The 22,432-nt window shown below is 38.5% G+C and overlaps 1 protein-coding gene across 1 annotated transcript in view; it reads right to left on the bottom strand.

Annotated features, from left to right (window-relative positions):
• Positions 1-3,201: 3,201 nt before the first annotated feature.
• SPMAP2L (sperm microtubule associated protein 2 like) overlaps positions 3,202-22,432 on the bottom strand; it is a 45,204-nt gene continuing 25,973 nt past the window's right edge. The window contains exons 4-9 of the mRNA XM_045815918.2: positions 21,353-21,481; positions 18,352-18,489; positions 13,475-13,589; positions 7,136-7,267; positions 4,808-4,983; positions 3,202-3,580 (exon numbers count right to left, since the gene is read on the bottom strand). Of these exons, the coding sequence (XP_045671874.2) occupies positions 3,466-3,580; positions 4,808-4,983; positions 7,136-7,267; positions 13,475-13,589; positions 18,352-18,489; positions 21,353-21,481 (805 nt within the window). The 3' untranslated portion in view covers positions 3,202-3,465. The remainder of the gene's footprint in view (positions 3,581-4,807; positions 4,984-7,135; positions 7,268-13,474; positions 13,590-18,351; positions 18,490-21,352; positions 21,482-22,432) is intronic.

The following is a 22,432-nucleotide window of genomic DNA, read 5'->3' on the forward strand; positions in this document are numbered from 1 at the left end:
GGCACCGCAGGCCCAGGGCCTAGAGTTCACAGCATTTTTAGGAGCTCACAGAAATGTTCTAGTTTTAAATGAGAAGGGAAAAAATTTTTCAGCAAAAAACATTTTTAATATATAATATTAATATGTCCATCTTTATACCAACACAGTCATAAAATGTAATTTTTCATGTTATTTTAAGGAAGAACCCCGAAAGGCAAAAGCACCTGGGAGCCATGCAAGTCATAATATAGCCCTGCACCTGGCATCTCCTTTGAGCTCAAAGCATCTCAAAGGCATCGTCTAATCTAAGTGTCCAGAACTGAACACGTTACTCTGCTCTCCTCTCTGGTCCTCTCCCAGTGAAGGGATAAATTGTGGAATAAAGATCACCCAAATGAGGACACCCTCTGTTTATTTAGAGCTTGCTGTTGTGAGTCAGCGTCAGCCATCCTCGCTTGCATTTGGCAGAGACTCAAAGGCAGAGGAGTGTTAAAGCTTTAGAGGGGACATGGAGGCGGCTTTGGGTATGCTCTGATTAAAGGCTGCTGGCGTGGGGAAGTTGGAGACGAGCTAACTAGAAATAGGGCACCCTGTGTGACAGGCTTAGGGAGTATATTTGGCTTTCTCTGGTTGGCCCTGAGTTGGAGGTGGGGGCAAAAATAGGCACCAGTAGGGACCATTGACCAGAACCTGACCCTTCTGGGCTAATTGCTACAGAGCTTGTGGTTTAGATTCCCAACCTGGTGGCAGCTGCAAAGGTTGTGAGTCAGAGCTGTATTGTCATGTATGCCAGGCCATTGCCCATTTGTATATTCAGACTCCTCTATCTTGTTTCATAATTTAGAAATCCAGGAATTATCTTAAATGCTTCCCTCTCTCCCACACCATATCCAACCCATCACCAAATCTTATAAAATTCAGTTCCTCAAATCTCTCTCAACTTTGTCACTTCTTTCCATCTCCACTATGGTACAACCAAACTATTTCCATCTTTCATCCGATCTACTAAATAGCCTCCTAACCTGCTCTACCTACTCTACTGTCTCCTCCTGGCTTTATTTGCCCAAGGACATTTTTTCAAAAGGCAACCCTGATTACATTATATCCTTAAATTACTCTCACAGGTTTTAGGACAAAGACAAGCCTTCGACATGGCCTCCAGGGCCCTGCATGGTCTGACTCCCAACCTTCTGCTCCTCTTGCATGGTGTAACCCTGTTTTACCTCTGAGCGAAACTGGCTTTCTTTCAGTCCCCAGTACATCTGCCCACCTGCCACAGGGGATTTACTAGAAGGCCATGGGCAGCTCCTGAGTCAAAGGAATAGGTGAAGGGTCAGGGTAGTTCCAGGGACACAGGGGGTAGGAGCAAAATGAAGTCTCATGAGGGCACTGCTACTGGGAAATATCAGCTTCGACTATACCCGCCCCCCTTGCTCCACTCTGCATTAAGATCCAAAGCCCTGGGGGCACCTGACTGCCTCAGTCAGTTAAACGTCTGCCTTTGGCTCAGGTCATGATCTCAGGGTCCTGGGATCGAGTCCCACATCGGGCTCCCTGCTCAGTGGGGAGTCTGCTCCTCCTTCTCTCGCTGCCCCTTTCCCCCTGCTTGTGTGCTCTCTCTCTCAAATAAATAAATAAAATCTTAAAAAAAAAAAAAAAACTACCAGTAAAACTTTAAACAATTAAGACAAAGTAATTCTCCAAAAGAAAATTGTGAGTTCTTACCAGGAGGAGAAATGGATGCAGGATGGCCCTCAAATCAACAAATGTCCACTAAACTCAGGTTTCCACCTGGACTAACTTCCCATCCCATTTGGTTAGTTAACTTTACTCAATTTTTAGATTCTAGCCCAATTGTCCTTTCATTAAAGAAGTCTTCCTTTGCCCTCCCAAGGGAGTCAGAGTTCTCTATTCTGTTATTTCATAGCATTATTACCTCTCTGTCATGGCACTTTGCCACTGCTGTAATTTTACATTTGTGAAGATTTGAATTACATCCATCTCTCCCAATTGGCTAAACAGTCCATGAGAGCAGAGCCCACATCTGTTGGGGTTAGTGTAACTATCTCCAGTGCCTGGCACAGTGTCTGGCAAAGCAAAGACACTCAGCAAACATTCCTTCAATGTATGAATCAAGCCATAAAGGTATTTATTTTCCCATTGATATGAACTATGCCACTCCCCCCTTAGAAGACAAAAGGAGCTAAATTTGTGAACAATTTTTTCCAATTCATACTTTATTACATAATTTTCTTTTTTTTTTTAAGATTTATTTATTTATTTTACAGAGAGAGAACTCGAGGGAGCATAAGTAGGGGAGGGGCAGACGGAGGGAAAGCAGCAGACTCCCTACACAGCGAAGAGCAGGGATGTGGGGCCTCGATCTCACAACCCTGGGATCATGACCTGAGCTGAAATCACAAGTTGGACGCTTAACTGAGCCACTCAGACGCTCCCATAATTTTCTTAATCTTTATAATAATGCAGCAGGAACCCATTTTACACACAAAGAAACAGGCACGGGGTGGGGGCGGTGGCTAGGGAATTTGTTCAAAATCACACACCTGGCAAATGATCCATGGGGGAGACTAAGCCAGGTCGGCCTGATTCCAAAACACAAGTTCAAACTACTATATACTATTGCCTCTCCATAATACTAGTTATCTCCTTAACACAAAGCATTGGCGATAGAACTCATCCAGCTGTAAAACTTGTTTTCAGGTAAGTTCATTTTCATGTAAATCTAGATATGTCATAAAACTTAGTTTCATTTGTAAAATACTGATTCATGAAGAGAATAAAACAATTAAATTAAAAAAAAAAAACTCTGGGCAGACACAATTTGACAGAGAATTATAATGCTTACCAAATACCTTGCTTTTTCTGTCATTCCTGATAAATAACGCAGCGTGAGTGAAGGAACAGAGATTGGTGCAGGGGTGATTATTTAAGGTAACCTGTTCCCTAAATTTAATCGACAGATTATGAAAAGCACTTCAAGTTATCCCCAAAGGCTTCACCATTTCAGTGTTACTTCTCAGTGAAGGAGGGGAGGTTGGAAAACAACACAAAGAATTATTTCAATTCCCAGGACTTATTAGAGCAGGGACTGAGCAGAGAGCAGCTGCTGGGGGAATGTGGATCTCTCCAGGAAAAGAAGAACAAACCCGGCGAACATAAGGAAGTGTTCCTTCAGGTCAGTCAGAGCAATGAGATGGCCGAGATGCTGGTGAGGAGACACGGCAAGGAGAAGGCAGGCTCTCGGTTTCTCTTTTATTGCGTGCTCGAGTCTCCAAATCTGCTAAAGACACGACTACAGGTGACGGCGGGAATTGCTCTTCAATGGTCACAGTGGTGTTCCCTGGGGGTCTCTATGGTTTTTGGGGGATGCAGGAATTCAAAGTGACAGGACCAGAGTAGGGAACTAAGTCACCTAATATGTTTTCTAGACACATAACTAGAGTCTGACTGACGTGGTTTCTGTATTTAACGCACAAGAGGTTCTGCCAATTTGTGGATCCTTGGAGAACACTGTGTTTTCAAAGCGGCCGGCTTGACTTTGAAGACATCTGGATCGTAATATATAATATGCACAGGAGACCTGAAATGGGGGAAAAAGAATGCAACCTGAAAAAAAATGAACAGAAAATGGAACTAACATTTCTCAACCATCCACTACGTGTAGGCTCTACAATATTATTCTGTTTTGCTTTTTCATAAGTGCCCCATGAAACAGGTGTCATGCCCCCATTGTACAGATAAGCACATGAAGGCTCAGGGAAGTCATAAAAATGACCTGTAGTCAAATCCAGATTCATGTATCTATCAGATTCCAAAGCCTTGGCTCTTTCCACAAAAAGCTAATTCTGGAAATTTTTCAATAATCTGGCAGTGTTAAAACAAGCCCAGCAGTCCTCTGGTGGACTTAAAGAAATCAAATTTTTTAAGTTCCCACCCTTAGCACCTTACCACCAAATAATAACTCTGCCACGGGGTAGACCCTGAGTACTTGGTCTTATTCCTCCCTTTCCTTTGTCAATGAGCAATGAAACCTTCGTTTCATTGGTGTTGAAGGCAAAACACATTATAAAAATTTAAAAATATTATATAAGAATGAACATAATCCCTGTTCCCTGAGCTGAAGACTTCTATGACTTTTTCAGTTTCTCCTAGGTTTTTCTGATGATGCTTAGAAAGGAGGATCAGGCATTATCTCATGAAGGAAACAATATGAACTGAGGTTCAGGCAAGTTAAGAAATCTTCTAAAAAGTAAACAGGAATTAGAGTCCATTTCTGCTTTGTTGAATGTATTATTTATTTCAAGTAGGTCATACATGTACATGATGCAAAAACATGGAAAAACACAAAAGCCCTATTTAATAAAAAATAAATCTTCCTTCCACCCCAGTTCCCTAGGCCCCCCAAAAGTAAGCACTGTTACTAGCCTCTTGCATGCTCTTCTGAGATATTATAGGCACATGCAAGCAAATATATGGCACATACCTATTTTCTTAGAGCATTCTTAGCATTGTGTGCTCTGTTATGTAATTTGTTTTGCTTAACAATACATTAGATAAATAATCCCATATCCACCCTTACAGAGTTGTTTCCCAGATCTAAGTTTCAATACTAGTCCACTAACCCTTTAACTGCTGCCTTATATTTATGGTAAGACCATAGATTTGTCACAATTAATGTAACAAGTGAGAGGTTTTTGAAAATTTCTTGTATTTCTACGATTATTTTCATTGGTCTTATTAGGTTAATTTTTCCCTCTCCCTAGCACCCCCAGCTTTCCTGTCCCATCTCAGCGATAAATTGACATACCTTGTATTTGGATTAGCTAGTTCTTGAATTCTGGGAGATATTTTGCAATGGATAGCAGCATAAGACACTGGCCAGTGAGCATCACGGACAGGTAGATAATCTTGATGAAGAGGCCTGGGCTTAGCTAGAGCAATTATTCGAGGGCTAGGTTTGTATAGCAAGGCAGCACGGGATATCTATAGTGGAAGCAAAAAGATACAAAAATATACCCCAATTTTCACATCTCCCTCTCTCTACAGTGATGGCCCTAATTGAATCACCATCCAGGATTCTCTCCTGGATTACTGCAGCACATTCCTCACTGGTCTCCCTGCTTCCATGTTTGCTCTCTACAATCCAGCCTTCACATACCAATTACTGAGGGAGAGAATGAGTATTTTAATGAGTGCATTCCATAAGCCAGACAGTGTTCTAAGTAGGGCACCTATTTTATTCCCACTTAATCATCATAATAACCCTATGAGGTACGTACTTTCTGAAGTTCAAGTCAGATTATGTCACTCTCGGGGTTTAAAACCTTCTAGCGGTTTCCCATTTTGCTATGAACAATATTTAGACTCCTTACTGTGGCCTAGAAGGCCCTACGTGATCTGACTGCTATCCCATTCCTCTGACCTCATCTCCCTCCCCTCCCCACCTTGATCATGACGATCCTTGCCACACAAGGCCCCTCTGGCCCAGCTCTTTCCACCTTCAGACTTTTGCACCTGCTAGTTCTTCTGCTTGAAATCCTCTTTCCTCAACTTTGTCATGGCTGCCTCTCCATCATTCAAGACTCAAATATCATGTTCTCAAGGACATCTTCCCTCACCATCCAGGAGACATCCACCTGGCTGGTAACCCTCCGCTACAATACACTTACTCAATCTTCCTTATAGCACTTACCAACACCTCACTTTGCTCACTTATCTCTTTGTTGGTATGTTTATTGTCTGCTTCTCCCCACTAGAATATAAACTTCTTGAAAGAAGTACATGTTTGCCAAAAGCTAGAATAAGTGCATAACTGGCGTGGAATATATGTTGACTGACTGACTGATCAACTCCTTCTGGTCTTAACTTTGAAAATCGCACCTGCCAGGTTGCCTTCTATTATGCTGCTTTATTGGTAAAACTGGAAGGATGACATATAGCTCCTATTCTCTCTCTTAAATGCTCACTCAAAAGAATCACGATGGATAACAAATACCCCTCCGTAGCCCTTAAAGTACTGTTTTGCACTGGTATAGACTTGTTTTGGGTTCTAAGAGTATGACTATCTGCAGTGGTATCACTTTTAACAAGATTTTTTATAAACTCCCAAACAAACCTAGCAACTAAAGAAAAATAACTGTACCTCCATTTTATATATCAAAAAACTGAAAATAAAGTTATTTTCCAAGGGTCACAAGGCAAGTCCCTTTAGCAAACTCAAGATGCTCTCCTGAGGGGTTTTGAATCCCAGGCTAGTTTTCTTTCCTAACAGAACTCCATATTGCATCCTCAGTTCTTAGAGGGTAAAATTTATCCAACCTCCTTGGCAATATGGTCATTAGATATTTACCGAACACTCAACGGGGACTGGGCACCAATTTGCCACGACAATGAATAGAGGGGAGTGTCAATGAGGAAGAGGGAGGGAAGCCACTGAAGGTGCCAGGCTCTGTGTTGAGCACCAATGCCTTATCTATTATTTCAAATCACAACAGTCCTCCCAGTAGGAACCTGTTAACTTTATAATCTCTTTGCTCACCTTGTTCCATCCAACTTCAAAATCATCCCAACTTTAAAACTCTGCCACGTGCTCTTCCCTTTACTAGAATATTCTTTTCTCAGACCTTCACCTAGCTGACTCCTTCTTATCACTCAGGTTTCACACCAGATATCCCTTCCTTAGAGAGGCTTCCCTGAGTACCATATACAAAGTAGCTTATTCCCCACCCTCACCCATAGTCAATCATTTCCTATTTTATTTTCTTCGTTGCACTTATCACTACCTGACATTATCTTATCTGTTTACTTATTTTCACTGGGAATGGTGGCTGGCATACAGTAGGCATTCAAGTACTTGAATGAATAAATAAGGCTCAGGAACATTGTCACAACATCACAGAACTAGTGGTGAGGCTGGAATTTGAACCCAGCTCTTACTGATTCCAAAGCCCATGCTCTTCGCCCTCTATCCCTAGTCTCTCTACATATCTTGCAGCTAGGTCTTCCTTCATGCCACAGACCACTCTTTCAAGATTATCTTTCCCAGTGACTTTGGCCTATGCCCTATAATAGCAAAATAGCACCCTAGGAACAACCAAAAAGTGAGGTTAAGGATGCCAAGGCAGTGGTGGCTTACAGGACGGATGGGCAGTTCACTTCGTTCTCTTTCAAAGCACAGACCCTCTATCTTGATCCTTGGGTGGGCAAGGTCTACAGTTCTTGGAGTTGCAACAGCATTCAGGGCAGGAACTGAAATCTCGGTTTCAATCTAGGGAAGAAAAATAAAATAGGGTCTGTAAGTATCAAATAATAAACACCATCTCCATCAAGGTTACAAAGAACTGTCTGGCCTCTGGACCAGACTTCTCCACAAATCCAGTAGAAAGGATGAGTCTTGCAGTAACCATGATCATAGCTGAAAGGATCAATTTCCACCTTTTTCAAACTAGGTTGTATGAACTCCAGCCCAGCTTTTCAGAAACTTACAGTTAAACTAAAGATGGGGAGGAAATGGCAACATTACATATTGACTAAGGGATAAATGGTAATGCTAATTTGTGGAATAAAAACTCAGCCAAGAGGGAAGGCTCAGGCCTACTACATGAGAACACTGTAATGGGGAGAGCTCTGCTTTGTTCTTAACTACTTTTGCCTTTTGGAAACTGGGACTCATATTATCACAAATCCCCATACTTAAAGTGAATTCAAGTGGTTCTCTTCTAATTGGAACAGGTAAGAAAAAGAAACCAAAGCCAAGAGGAAGAAAGGCAGAATCACATTCTCCATAGACAATGCTGTGTTGTTCCCCCAAGTCATTTCTCACTATCTGAATTGTGGAAATATGTTCAACTTACATGGTCTTCTATTTCAATTACTAGTATTCAAACTCAAAATTTACCAGAAGACTTTGAGAGGGAATATAATCAATAACTGGAAATAAAATAGGGTTTTAACTGTGGGCAGAAAAATAATAAACAAGGTATGCTGCAAATCCCTTTTTGTGTTAAGACAATGATGATACTAATGCTGACAGCATTTTACATGTACTAATATTCATTTATTTCTCACCTAGGGTATCACTTTTATTTGCATTTCACTCATGGAGAAACTAGGTACTATACGAAGTTCAGAAATTTAAGTTTTTATAGTGACTAAGTTGCACAGCTGGGATTCAAACCTAAGGTCCTATCTGTCTGCACAATTCCCTGGGAAGAGAATTTGTCTTGGATTTTTCCTACTCTTCCTCTGATATTTCTCAATGCTTTATTTATTCTCTTTCATAAGTATCAAATAAACTTATTTACCTATAGGTCTATGGTTTCTTCTAAATTGAAATTTACTTTAAGGAAAGGAACTATTTTATTATTCTTGTCATATCCTGTATTATATAATTAAGAAATACTTGTTTAATGAATTGAGTAAATGAATGATTTATTTTCTTTTTTGATTATAAGCCTCAATTGAAAACAGTGGTTGTCATATATTTCTTTGATTTTCCCAGAGCCTGATAGGAGACAAAGCTTTATTCATTGGAAATGATTAATTAGTATTTCATGGAATTGTACAGACACTAACCCCAGATTGCTTCAGTGGTAAATTTTAACAAATATTTAAGAGGAAGAAATAATATAAATCTTACATAAACCTACAAAGAATAAGAAATACTACTAATCTATGGTGATAGGAATCTGGAAGTGGTTAACTCTAGGGCAGGGGTAGAGTGGAACTGACTAGAAACAGAAAGAAAATTTTGGGAATAATGTTTTGTATCTTGATTGAGGTGGTTGCTAGGAAAAATACGAATACATATGATGAAGAATATCTCTAATATGTAAAGAACTGTTATGAATCAATTAAAAATATACAGACCAATAGAAAAATAAAGCCACAAATAGACAAGTTTATAAAAGAAAACTACACAGGTAAATAAATGTTGGGAACTATTAAATTTATTAATAATCAGAGAAATTAAAGTGTTTTTATTAATGAGATAGTATTTTTTAAATTAATATTTTGTAAAATAAGTAGTATCTAATGTTGGCAAGAGTGTAATGTAAAAGTCAGCCCAAATAATGCAAGTGAATATGTAAATCAAAATCACTTTTGTTGGAACACATTTTGGGATAATATATGAATCACCTCAAAAATGTTCATACCCTTAATCTGGTAACTTTACTTCTCAAATTTTTGTTCTCAGAATATAATCAGATTGAGAATGATGGGGGAGGGACATGTTGGTAAAATGACCTTACAAATTAGGATAGTAAGTTAGACAAAGCCATGTGAGATATGCAGAGTACAGGTGGTCAATACTCAAAGGTATCTGCTAAATATAAAATAAGAGTCTTCAAAGTTATAAAAAAAAAAAGAATCTTCAAAGTCAAAATCTCTTGAGTCAAAGATTTTTAAAATCTATACAGGTTGATTAGTCTGAATAGGAGCTGTGGACATCTGTAAGTAGAGAGAGAATGATGGATATGAACTAAGTGAACTATGAAACCAACCCTTCTTAAGTTTTGTAGTCTCTGACAAAGTTCCCATAAAAAGAGACTCAGTATGACATTCACAGAGGTAAAAAGACCTTCCACAGGGGTGCCTGGGTGGCTCAGTCCATTAAGCATCTGCCTTTGGCTCAGGTCATGATCCTGGGATCCTGGGATCAAGCCCCACATCAGGCTCCCTGCTCAGTGGAGAGCCTGCTTCTCCCTCCCCCCCTGCTCATGTTCTCTCTCTCAAACTCTGTCTCTCAAATAAATAAATAAAATCTTAAAAAAAAAAAAAAAGACCTTCTACAGTTCATCCACCCAAAGTCTCTGGTGCAAGTAACCTAATGTACCTGTGAGAGTAAATTGGCTTCCTTTGTGGGCATGTGTATTTTAAAACTCTGGGAAGATTCAGTATTAACTGTAAAAAAGTTAAGAGAATCAAAATCATGGAATTAATACTTTGTATTAAGAATAAGTATGTGCAATGGGTGGCTCCATTGGTTAAGCATCTACTCTTGATTTTGGCTCCGGTCATGATCTTGGGGTTGTGAGATGGAGCTCTGTGTTCTACGGGAAGTCTGCTCGAGATTCTCTCTCTCCCCCTCTCCCTCTGCCTTTTCCCCCTGTTCTCTCTCTCTCTTAAATAAATAAATAAATAAATAAATCTTAAAAAAAAAAGGAATACGTATGTGCAAGAACTGATGAAATTTGGACATGGAACATGGAGTAGATTTATCAATTAAACTTCCCGATTTTGATAATAATTCTGTGGTTACATAAGATGATGATCTTGTTCTTAGGAAATAAACACTGAAGTATTTAGGAAAATGGGTGTGTGATGTCTGTATCTCTCAAAAATGATTTAGGAAAAAAATTAAATACACACACACACACACACACACACACACACATACTCATACCCCACATGGAGGAAAGAGAATGATAAAACAAATGGAACAAAATGTTAATTCTTGCAATTTTTCAGTAAATTAGAAATTATCATTAAAATAAAAAATATGTGTATATTACTAAAATTAAAAGCATGTGCATGGGAGCACCTGGCTGGCTAAGTCAGTGGAGCATGTGACTCCTGATCTTGGGGTGGAGAGTCTGAGCCCCACACTGGGTGTAGAGCTTATTAAAAACAAAACAAAACAAAACAAAACAAAACAAAACAAAACAAAACAAAAGCATGTCCATTTTTAAGATAATTTGGCCTGTTAGAGTGATCACCCTATAACTGCAAGTTGAAACGTATAATTGAGTATTTGACTTAGACTTACAGCATTAAATTGAAATCTTATGTTTATGTCATTCTGATAACATTGAAACTTTAAGTTTACCATATTTATAAATTTGATGTATTCGATTTTTAAATAGTTATTTAATATTTGAAATTTTGTTTGTTAATGTAGATGGCTGAAGTAGAATGCTTAAAAAAGAAATCAAATTAAAATATTAATAAATATAATTAAAATTATTTGAAGGTATTTGATTACATTTAGAAACCAAGTCAAACATTATTCAGGACTTTTCAAAGTCATTGCTAAAAACTGCTAGAATTATAAACAGAGTAATAAAACTTGCCAGCTAAATTTAAAAGCCTAGGAAAGAAATAGATTTTTAATTTAAAATTTAAAAATGGGTGGTGGGGAGGGCACGTATTGCATGGTGCACTGGGTGTTATACGCAAATAATGAATCATCGAATTTTACATCAAAAACCAGGGATGTACTGTATGGTGACTAACATAATACAATAAAAAAATATTTTAAAAAATGGACTGTTAATTATTTAAATCAAGAGCATACCTCTGAACAGTCTTTTCTGTATAGAAAAGCCATGCTCAAGGATTCCACGGTTTTTTCTTAAGTGGCTATAGATTCTTTGCCACTTCTCTCATTGAGAGGTGGGGTTTGTGTCCTGCCCCCTTGAATCTGGCCAGACTTGTCACTGCATCAATCAACAGAGTATGACTGCAGTGACATGTGACTTCCAAGGCCAAAGCATTAAAAAAATGCAGCCTCCACCCAGTTTTTTTGGAATACTCAAACTTGAAACACTCCATTTTAGAATATTCCTTCTCAGAATACAGCTGCTATGCTGAGAAAAGTCTAAGCCACATAGAGAGGCCCCATGAAGGTGCTCCTGTGAATGTTCCCAACTGCATCTAGCCTTTAAGTCATATCAGCCTAGGCACCACATACAGAGGTTGCTATGGACAGACTGTTTACGTCCCCCTCAAATTCGTATGTTGAAGTCCTAACACTCAATGTGATAATATTAGGAGGTGAGGCCTTTGGGAGGTAATTAGGTTTAGATGAGGTCATGAGGGTAGAATCCTCATATTGGGATTGGTGTCCTTATAAGAAGAGAGATAAGAATTCTTTCTCTGTGCACACACAAAGAAGTCATGTAAGCACACAGCAAGATGGTGGCCATCTGCAAACCAGGAAGAGGACCTTCAGCAAGAAGAGAATCTGGTGGCACCTTGATCTTGGACTTCTCAGTCTCCAAAACTGTGAGAAATAAATATCTTTCAAGCCACCCAGTCTCTGGTACTTTGTTACAGCAGCCCTAGCTGACTAAGGTAGGTGTGAAGGAACTTTCAATCCCCTACCATTTCAGACAACCAAGCCATTAGAGATATCCCAACTGAAAGACTTCTAACTCATGAAATCCTTGAGTGTAATAAAATGCTTGTTTTACACAACTAAGTTTGGGGGTGCTTTGGTATGACACAACAGATAACCAAATCACAACTTGAAGAATTGGTTCTCTATATTGATTCTAGATTACCTGGAATTTGTTTTCTGAGCTGATTGGATTTAAAGGTCACTTAATGATCCTATTGCCAGTAGTTAAAAAAAAAAATACTGGTAGTCCATAGCATGCAGTGGCAAAACAAAAAGCAAGACTGGGTGACCAAGCAGCTGCTGCCAGAAATTATTTTAGTGCAATAAAGAAGTATAATGGGATTAGTTGGTTCTTTCTTTTCTTTTTTTTTTTTTTTTCTAAGATTTTATTTATTTGTTAGAGAAAGAGAGAGAGAGAGTACAAGAAGGGGGAGCAGCAGGCAGAAGGAGAAGCAGGTTCTCCGCTGAGCAGGGAACCTGATAGGGAACTTGATCCCAGGACCCTGAGATCATGACCTGGGCTGAACGCAGATGCTTAGCCGACTGAGCCACCCAGGAGTCCCTAATTGGTTGTTTCTAAGTGCACTAGAGAAAGTGAATTAAGAAATGACTGGCTCAGGCCTTTAAGTTCCCTCCTTAATGTCTCAGTAAGGGACCAGAAAGTTTCTGTAACTTCCCTAAAAGAAACCCTTATATTCTATGGTCATAGGGCTGAAAATTCTGAAAACCAAACTCACAATCTAATTCTGTGAGTGGGTTAATTACAGTGCAAATTGAATTACCAAATTTGTATGGTCTCCTATGTTAAAGTTAGAGCAATGGTTGGGAGGGAATAGGACCTTGAAAATTGGAATAGGGATATATGGGCAGATTCCAACAAAGCTGGGGACTTTAAGCCCGTAAATACTGCTGAGCGTTCTTACCAATACAATCAGCCATTCTTCCCCTGCCTGAACGGGTTAGAGTCCCCTTGCCTGAAGAACCTGGAATAGGTTCCCCTGAAGTTGATACCTTCTAGGTAACTGCTGACCTAACCTTACTATCTCTCATTGCTTCTAGATTTATAACCAGACCCAAGTTCCAACTTCCAAAACAGCCTTCCATGTACTTCTCTGTCAGCTTCCATAATTGCTTAAGGTCTAATTCTGCATTGTTGTTCTGCGTCTCTGATCAAATCCTAAGTGACACAGTAGGCACAGAGGAGGCAGTCAGAAAAGTTCATTTGATGAGAGGAGAAAATAAACAGGGAGAAAAGTAAAATATATCTAGAAATAAGAGAAGAGCATGTTACAGTTATAAACGTGTTGTTACAAAATCAATCAGGAAGTGTTTCTTTCACATGGACCCACTTACCCTTTTTGGAGGAACATAGTTTGGACTTGTGGCTTTGGCTATTGAGAGTTGTAATATCCGGGCAGAAGGAAAAGAGATTTGAAGAGAATCTCTTGTTAAGTAATCACTGTAGGGCCTATATGCAAATGGAACATGAAATATTATAATTGTTGGAGGAAAAATAACTGCATTTTTCATTACTGTACTCAACCTCTGATCGATTATGTGTAATTTTTCCTATCTCAGAAACCTCTTTTCCCATAATCATTAGTGTTTTTTCTACCAGACTGGTATTTCCTAAAATTTTTTTTACTATGATCCACAGTAAGAAGTTATATTGTGATACAGTATATGTAAATCTGTGTGTGTGCGCGCACATGCGCGTGCACATGTATCTGAAACAAAATTATTATGAAACAATGCTTGCCCTGAGCAAGGTATTCTGATTTTTTAAATTTCATTTGATTTCATTAAAAAAAAAAACTGGAATCAAATTCACGATCCACCGATGGGTTGAGACTTGCAATTTAAAAAACACTTCACTTCCTACCAAAACCTCGTATTAAATCCCTGAGATAAAAATTCCAGTCACTACCAAGGACCCCTCTGTGATAGCCAGTCTCCTCTGCAGTGCAGTTTGAGATAGTGCTGATCGTAACTCCTAGGAACTTGGCCCATTTTCATAGGCTGGTCCCCACATATCCCTTTCCTGGTACAAAAACCTACCAACCAACAAACCTACAAACCTAATATGAAAAAAGTTTTTCACAACTAAATATAGGATTTCCCTCTAGGGATAGTCTGTTAGCTTTTAAAACTGATGCATAATTAACATACCATAGAATTTACCTTTTTGAAGTGTACAAGTCAGTGGTTTCTAGCATATTCACGAAGTTGTGTAAATACTGTCACTATCTAAATTCAGAATGTTTTCATCACCCCAAAGAGAAACCCTATACCGATAAACAGTCCTTCTCCATTATTTCATTCCCCAACCCTGTGCCCCCAGAATCACTGATCTATTTTCTCTTTCTATGTGTTTGCCTATTCTGGAAATTTCAAATAAATGGAATCATACAAATATGTAGCCTTTTGTGTCTGGCTTCCTTCACTTGGCATATTTTCAGGATTCGTGTATCAGTACATCATTCTTTTTTATGGCTGAATAATATTCCATCAAATGATTTACCACATTTCTAAAATCCATTCATCCATGATGAACATTTGAGCTGTTTCCACAAGTTTTTGTGTGAGCATATATTTTTAATTCTCTTGGGTACATGTCTAGAAATAGAATGCTGATCATGTAACTCTATTCTTAACATTTCGAGGAGCTAAAAAGCAGTTTTTAAGCTGCACCATTTTGCATTCCAACCAGCAATGTACAAGGGTTTCAGTTTCTCCACATCCTCACCAATACATATATTCTATTAATTATTATTATTATTATTACCATTCTAGAAGGTTTGAAGTAGTATCTTGTCATTTTAATATGCATTTCCAAGATGACTAATGATATTCGGCATCCTCATATGTGTTTCTTGTTCATCTGTATGTCTTCTTTGGAGAAATGTCTATTCAAATCATTTGCCCTTTTTCTAAACTGTGTTGACTTTTTTTGTATAGTTCTAAAAATTATATATATATATATATACACATTCTGAATACTAGTCCCTTATCAGATATATGATTTTCAAATATTTTCTCCCAATATGTGGGTTATCTTTTTACTTTCTTGATAGTGTCCTTTGATGCACAAAAGTTTTTACTTTTGATGAGATCCAATTTATTATTTTTTGTCACGTGTTTTTGTTGTCATATCTAAGAAACCATTGCCTAGGTCACAGAGATTGATGTCTATGGTTTTTTCTAAGGCTTTTTATAATTTTATCTCTTATATTTATAGGTCTGTGATCCATTTTATTTTTTTTAAGTTTAAAAATTATTTTATTTTATTATTGTTATTTTTTAAGTAGGCTCCATGCCCAGCATGGACCTGAGAGCAAGACCTGAGCTGAGATCAAGAATCTGACACTTAACCAACTAAGCACCCAGTCACCCCTAAGATTTTTTTTATTTTTCAATAATCTCTACACCAAATGTGGGGCTCAAACTCACAATCCTGAGATGAAGAATCTCACGCTCTTCTGACTGAGCCAGCCAGGTGCCCCTGTGATCCATTTTAAATTAATTTTTGTGTATGGTGTGAAGTAGGGGTTCAATTTCATTTGGATATCCAGTTATCCCAGCACTATCTGTTTAAAAGACTATTCTTCCCTGATTAAATTGTCTTGGCATTCTTATCAAAAATAAATTGACCATAAATACAAGGGTTAACTTCTGCACTCTCAGTTCTATTCCATAGATTTATATGTCTATTGTTACGCCAGTAACATGCTGTCTTGATTACTGTAGCTTTTAAATAAGTTTTCAGGGGCACCTGGGTGGCTCAGTCGGTCAAGCGTCTGCCTTCAGCTTGGGTCATGATCCCAGGATCCTGGGATAGCGCCCCACATTGGGGCTCCCTGCTCAGTGGGGAGCCTGCTTCTCCCTCTCCCCCTGCCCCTCCCCCCACTCACGTGCGCACTCTCTCTCTCTAATAAAAAATCTTTATAAATAAATAAATAAATAAATAAATAAGTTTTCATTATTTTTTTTCAAGATTGTTTTTTGCTATGCTGGTACCTTGCTTTTCTATATGAATTTTAGAATTGCCTTGTCAATTTCCACCAAAAATGGTAGCTGGAATATCAATAGGGATTGCACTGAATATGTAGATCAATCTGGAGAGAGTCACCATCACAACAAAATTAAGACTTCCAATCCATGAACAGGAAATGTCTTTCCATTTATTTAAGTCTGATTTCTTTTAACGTTTGTAGTCTTCAGTGTACATGTCTTGAACTTCTTTTAAGTATTTTGTTCTTTTATTATTTTTAATTTTAGTAAAATACGTATAACATAAAATCTACCATCTTAACCATTCCTTTTTTTAAGATTTATTTATTAATTTGACAGAAAGAGAGAGAGGGCACAAGTTGGAGGGGGCAGGGGGACAGAATCTTCAAACAGACTCCCCACTGAGCATGGAGGCCAATGTGGGGCTTGATCTCACACCCATGAGATCACGACCTGAGCTGAAATCAAGTGTCGGATGCTTAACCAACTCAGCTACCCAGACACCCCCCATCTTACCCATTCTTAAGTGTATAGTACAGTAGTGTTAAGTGCATTCACATTGTTGTGCAATCCATCTGCAGAACTCATCTTGTGAAACTCTATAGCAATTAAACAATTAACTGCCCCCACCCTCTATAGTAAACAAACTGAGTGAGGGTTGCTGAAGGGGAGGTGGGTGGGGGGATGGGGTAACCGGTGGATGAATATTAAGGAAGGCACATGATGTAATAAGCACTGGGTACTATATAAGACTGATGAATCACTGACCTATACCTCTGAAACCAATAATACGTTATATGTTAATTAGCTTAATTTAAATTTTAAGTATTCCTCTGGATTATACAGATATTTTAAAAATAAAAATGAATATAGATATATAAATATCAAATTATATGTACATTTTAACTAAATTACCAGATTTTGTTGAATGAACTGATAAATAAGGAAACAAAGAAATTTTGTGTGAGGAATTGGGCCTCTTTTGCTGGAATCTATGATGGAAAAAGACCCAAGTTGTCCAGTTCAATTCTCTCTCTGAATGTAGGAGTCTTTTCTAAAATCCATGTAAACTTGTCATTCCAGGCTGTGCTTGAACAAGTGCTTTCAGGGGTTGGGGTGAAGGTGGCAGTTGACTTTTCCAATAAACATTTCCATTACTGGAGAGCCAGTCAGAAAGATTTTCCTACACCTAGCTGACCCCTGCTGCTCTGTAAAATCTTTTTTCTAGATCTAGTTCTAGGATCAACACAAAGTAATTTTACTTCTACCTCCTTTTCCTTATTCAGATGCTGACCCTTTCAATATCTGAGCACAGCTATCACTACTTCCTCGGTCTTTTCTCTAGGCTAAACATGTCATTTCTCTTAACTATTTTTCATGTAACGTAGTTTCCAGAGGCCTCAACATTTCATTCAGCTCCTTCTGAATAGTCTCAAATTTAGTATCAGTTTCTTAAGGTATAACATCCATAAGTGGACACATACACTTAATGTGTCTCGACTAAAGTACTATACATAGTACTATCACCTCCTTGTAATTGTACACCATACATATTCCATTAATGCAACTTAACATTTTCCCAACAACTACATCACAGCCTTAGCTCCCATGTGGAAGTACCACCTAAGCTGTCTTTTAAAGACAAGGCGAAATTCAGCATTCAAAGCAAGAAGAAAAACATTTGAAAAGTCATAGAAACATAAGAGAAACATCAAGTTCTACAAATTGAAAAAACTTGCAATGTTTCATTTGCATATTTCCTTTTAATTGGCTGACAATGTAAGTTCAGAGTGAATTTTAGTTTCACCACAATTTGAGTCAAATGTAATTACTGGTGGGGCGCCTGGGTGGCTCATTCGGTTAAGCGTCTGAGTGTTGATTTCAGCTCAGGTCATGATCTCAGGGTCGTGAGATCGAGCTCCAAGTCATGGAGGCTGCTTGAGATTCTCTCTCCCTCTGCCCTGTCCCAACCTGCTCATGCATGCTGTCTCTCTCTCTCACTCTCTCTAAAAAAACAAACAAAAAACCCCACAAATGTAATTACTGGTGATGACCCTCTGGTTACCTACAGTTGCTGCATACATTTGAGTTTTTACCCTGATCCTTTGAAATGCAAGTGGACTTCCAGTTTATGAAACTACATACATTAAAATAAGAAAAACATTGTGAGGTTTAACCAAATTAGATTAGAATTTATGGAGATTATCAAGGTATTCTACCTATTTATTAGACATTCTTTCTTGAATCTGTTGGGCAGTGCCAGCTTCTGGATCCTTTTGGAGGGTTGGCTAAACAGTGCAGGAGAAGGGATCTCCCAGATTACAGACTCTCTGCCGCAGTTGTAGTAATATTGAGGCCTGAAAGTTGTAGAAAAGAAAAGAACTGAGTGAAACGAGTATGAATTCCAATAACAGTAATTTCCAACAATGACCCCCAACTCTACGCCTAGGAGCAGGTATGACAGTTTATCCCTTTACTACTGAGCTATTTTCCACATGGGGAGAAATCATGAATGGTCACAGCCATCAAGTTCCAGCTGGTTTCTAATATCCTATTCCAAAATAAAGTTTCTGTAATAAATTGCGTTCTTTTAAATAGACCAAAAAGTAACTAATGAAAAGGGAAAATTTGCTGCTTTTAAAACCAAATACCTTCTTAGTCTCTCAGAGATAATCACTAGAGATTGCACAGATATTAAAAGGAAAATAAAAGGCTATATGAACAAGGTTATGCCCACAAATTTTAAAACTTAGGTGAAATAGATAAATTCTTTGAAAGACATGAACTACCAATGCTCATTTGGAAAGATACAATCTGAAGAGCCCTTGTCAAGAGTTTACTAAGCAATTCCATGGTCTTGCTGCCGCAGCACTCATTTTGTTTGACAAAGCAGCCTCCAGGTACCTTAAACTGACCTTAGCCCATCTCACAAGCACATGCCCTAGATACCAGTCCACCGAGTCATAAGGAAATGTACATTCCTGATACGACTTTGCCAATAGCCCTGCAACCAACAGTCTCCTTCCTGACTCCCAATGCCTTCCTTTCTTTATGCATCCTTTAGATATGAGTCCCAAGGAGCTTACCAAAGCTCTGCTCTTTTGTTTGAATTGACCAATCTGGCTTTGGCCTAGGAACTCCAAAGCACTCCACCTGCAGCCCTAATAAGACATGTGCCCTAGGTCCTGCCTCTCTCTGCACTGTTTTAACCTCCATGCATGACTCCTCGAGGCATGCCAGGTACTTCCAGGATCTGTGAGTAATGAACTTCACTATTTCAATTTCTGTTAAGGTCTGTTGTTGAACTGTGATCCCATGCTTCACTTAACAAGCGTTATTTTGACAAATTCGTAACAGCCCTATATCTATTAAATAAATTGAATTTATAGTTAAAAACCTGAACTAGAGGGGCGCCTGGGTGACACAGTCATTAAGCGTCTGCCTTCAGCTCAGGGCATGATCCCGGAGTTCTGGGATCAAGCCCCATGTCAGACGCCTCCACTAGGAGCCTGCTTCTTCCTCTCCCACTCCCCCTGCTTGTATTCCCTCTCTCGCTGGCTGTCTCTCTCTGTCAAATAAATAAATAAAATCTTAAAAAAAAAAACACAAAACCTGAACTAGAGGGTATTCTGCTAAGTGAAATAAGTCAGTCACAGAAGGACAAATACCATATCACTTCACCCATCTAATGGAATTTAAGATACAAAACAGATGAACATAAGGGAAGGGAAGGAAAAATAATATAAGAGGAAAACAGAGAGGGAGGCAAACAGTAAGAGACTCTTAACTCTAGGAAACAAACTAAAGGTTGCTGGAGGGGAGGTGGGCCGGAGGATGGGGTAACTGGGTGACAGGCATTAAGGAGGGCACGTGATGTAATGAGCACTGGGTGTTATATGTAACTAATGAATCACTAAGTTCTACCTCTGAAACTAACAATACAGTATGTGTTAATTAAATTGAATTTAAATAAAAAATCTTAAATTAAAAAAATCTTCCCTCCAAAAAACTCCAGACCCAGATGACTTCATTGTAGATTCTATGAAATACATAAACAAGAAATGCCAATTCTATATATTTTCCAGTTGATTCTATGAGGACAGAATTACCAAAAACAAGTAAAGGCATTACAAGAAACAAAGACATTACCACAAAGACACTATAAGAAAAATCCAGACTAATAACCCCTCATAAACATAGATGCAAAAATTCTAAAGTTTTATTGGAACACAGACATACTCAGTTTTCATAACGTCTGTGACTGCTTCCTGCAACAATAGTGGAGTTGGGTAGTTGCAATGGAGACTTTATGGTCAACTTTACTAACTACCCACTTCCTGAGAAAGTTTGCTGACTTTTGAGTAAAGTCGTATATCAAAAAGAGATAGAGAAATGACCACCTCAATTATCTTGGAAACCAAACTTCAGATAAATAATGGTATCTTTGCCTTCTTCCTGTTACTTTAATTTCCCTCACTATTTGTGCTCATCCCCTCCCCCCACCCAGTCTTTCTTCAAAGAACCAACCAGCAGAAAGCCTAATCATTCAACAAACATGCACTAAAAGCAAATTGGCAATGGGTATCAAAAGACTTTAATAATATTCTCACCTTTACATATAATAATTAACTCATGGTAATCAAGCCCATGGTGGTATGCAAAATCCATGAGAAACTGCATGCATAAATAGTTCATGCACAACAATGTTATATATGATACACATCCCAGCGTAGTACTGCCACTTTATTAAAAACTCAAGGGGTGCTTGGGTGACTCAGTCAGTTGAGTGCCCCACTCTTGATTTTGGCTCTGGTCATGATCTCAGGCCATGGGATCGAGCCCTACATGGGGCTCTGTGCTCAGCACAAGTCTACTTGAGATTTTCTCTTTCCCTCTCACTCTGCCCCTCCCCCTTGATTTGTGCATGCGAGTGCACTCTCTCTAATACATAAATAAAATCTTTGTAAAATAAACCCTCAAAATCCTGGTAAGTCAAAACATTATAAGATATAATACAAATCTGTAATAGCTAACTATTAGTCTTGCTCTGGAAAAGTTTTTCTGTAGCATCAGATTAGGAAATATATAGAATCTTTAATCCTTAATAATCTTTTACTACAGATTGGACAATTTATGGCTTTCAGATAAAAGGGCTGGGTTCTGTGTTCATTTTCCCTAGGGACTCCTGATAAAGCAACCTGATAACACACAAACACTAACCTGTTAGGTACATATCGGTGGGAGACTTCTTTGGGATGGGCAAGGTCCTCAAGTCTTTTGGTTAGCTGAGCCTTCAAAGCAATACGGGCAATAGGACAAATAGGATCTTGATTTCCCCAAAACAGTTTTCTGTTAAAAAGCAGAAAAATCAAATGGTAAGGAATTCACTACTAATGGACACCTTAGAAATGGCTCTTGATGGCTTCCCTACTGATTTTATTTCACTTCCAGAACTACCTCTATTACAGAATTTAACAATATCCAGTCATCGGAAACAGATCAACTACTTATGTAGTTAAAATAAAAATAAAAGAAAATTGTTTTACCTACTGTCTTAAAACACGGTGAACAAAAATGAACCTATTTTCTGAAAGAGGTCTGTTTATGCCATTGTATAATTAACACTTAATTTATAATCAGGTCAATACAAAACGGGGATGCCATCTACCTAACACTGAGCTCCCGCTGTGGGGAAGCCCTGTACCAAGGGATCAGAAAATAGAACAGTATCAGGGTAATATGAGTAGCTCCCATTTGTGAAATACTGTGGGCCAGGCAATGGGGTAAGTGTTTACGGACATCAGATCTTTTTTTTAGTCTGTAAAATAGTCATGATTCCTGAGCAGAGGGTGAGGAGAAAAAGAGAATCAGTGAGGGATTCACCTGAAAAGGCTTCATGGAAGAAAGTGAAAGGCACAGACCGCCAGAAAGGAGGCACATTCCATGTTGCGGGTACTGTGGGAATTGGGAATAATCAAGTATGGGTCAAGGCATGTTTGGACAGAGGCACGTTGGGAAATCATTAAGTAACATTGTTACAATGAGTAGGGAAGGCAGAAGAAGGTACCTTGGTAACCTAACTTTGCATATAACAAATTGCCACTTAATTGAGCTTAATTATTTAAAAGGTCCTTTTTTTTAACCTTATCTATATTTTTGCATACAATGCTTATTTCTCTACTTTGCAAGCATCAGCCAGTCACCATTAGAAATATTAACGAATGAATTAATATTCCCATCCCCTACATTCTGCTGATTCCATTTCCTAAATACAGCTTAAATCTGTCCATTTCTCCTTAT

This window comes from Ursus americanus, chromosome 8 (assembly GCF_024610735.1).
Source record: "Ursus americanus isolate L20-20 chromosome 8, mUrsAme1.1.p, whole genome shotgun sequence".
NCBI lineage: Eukaryota > Metazoa > Chordata > Mammalia > Carnivora > Ursidae > Ursus > Ursus americanus.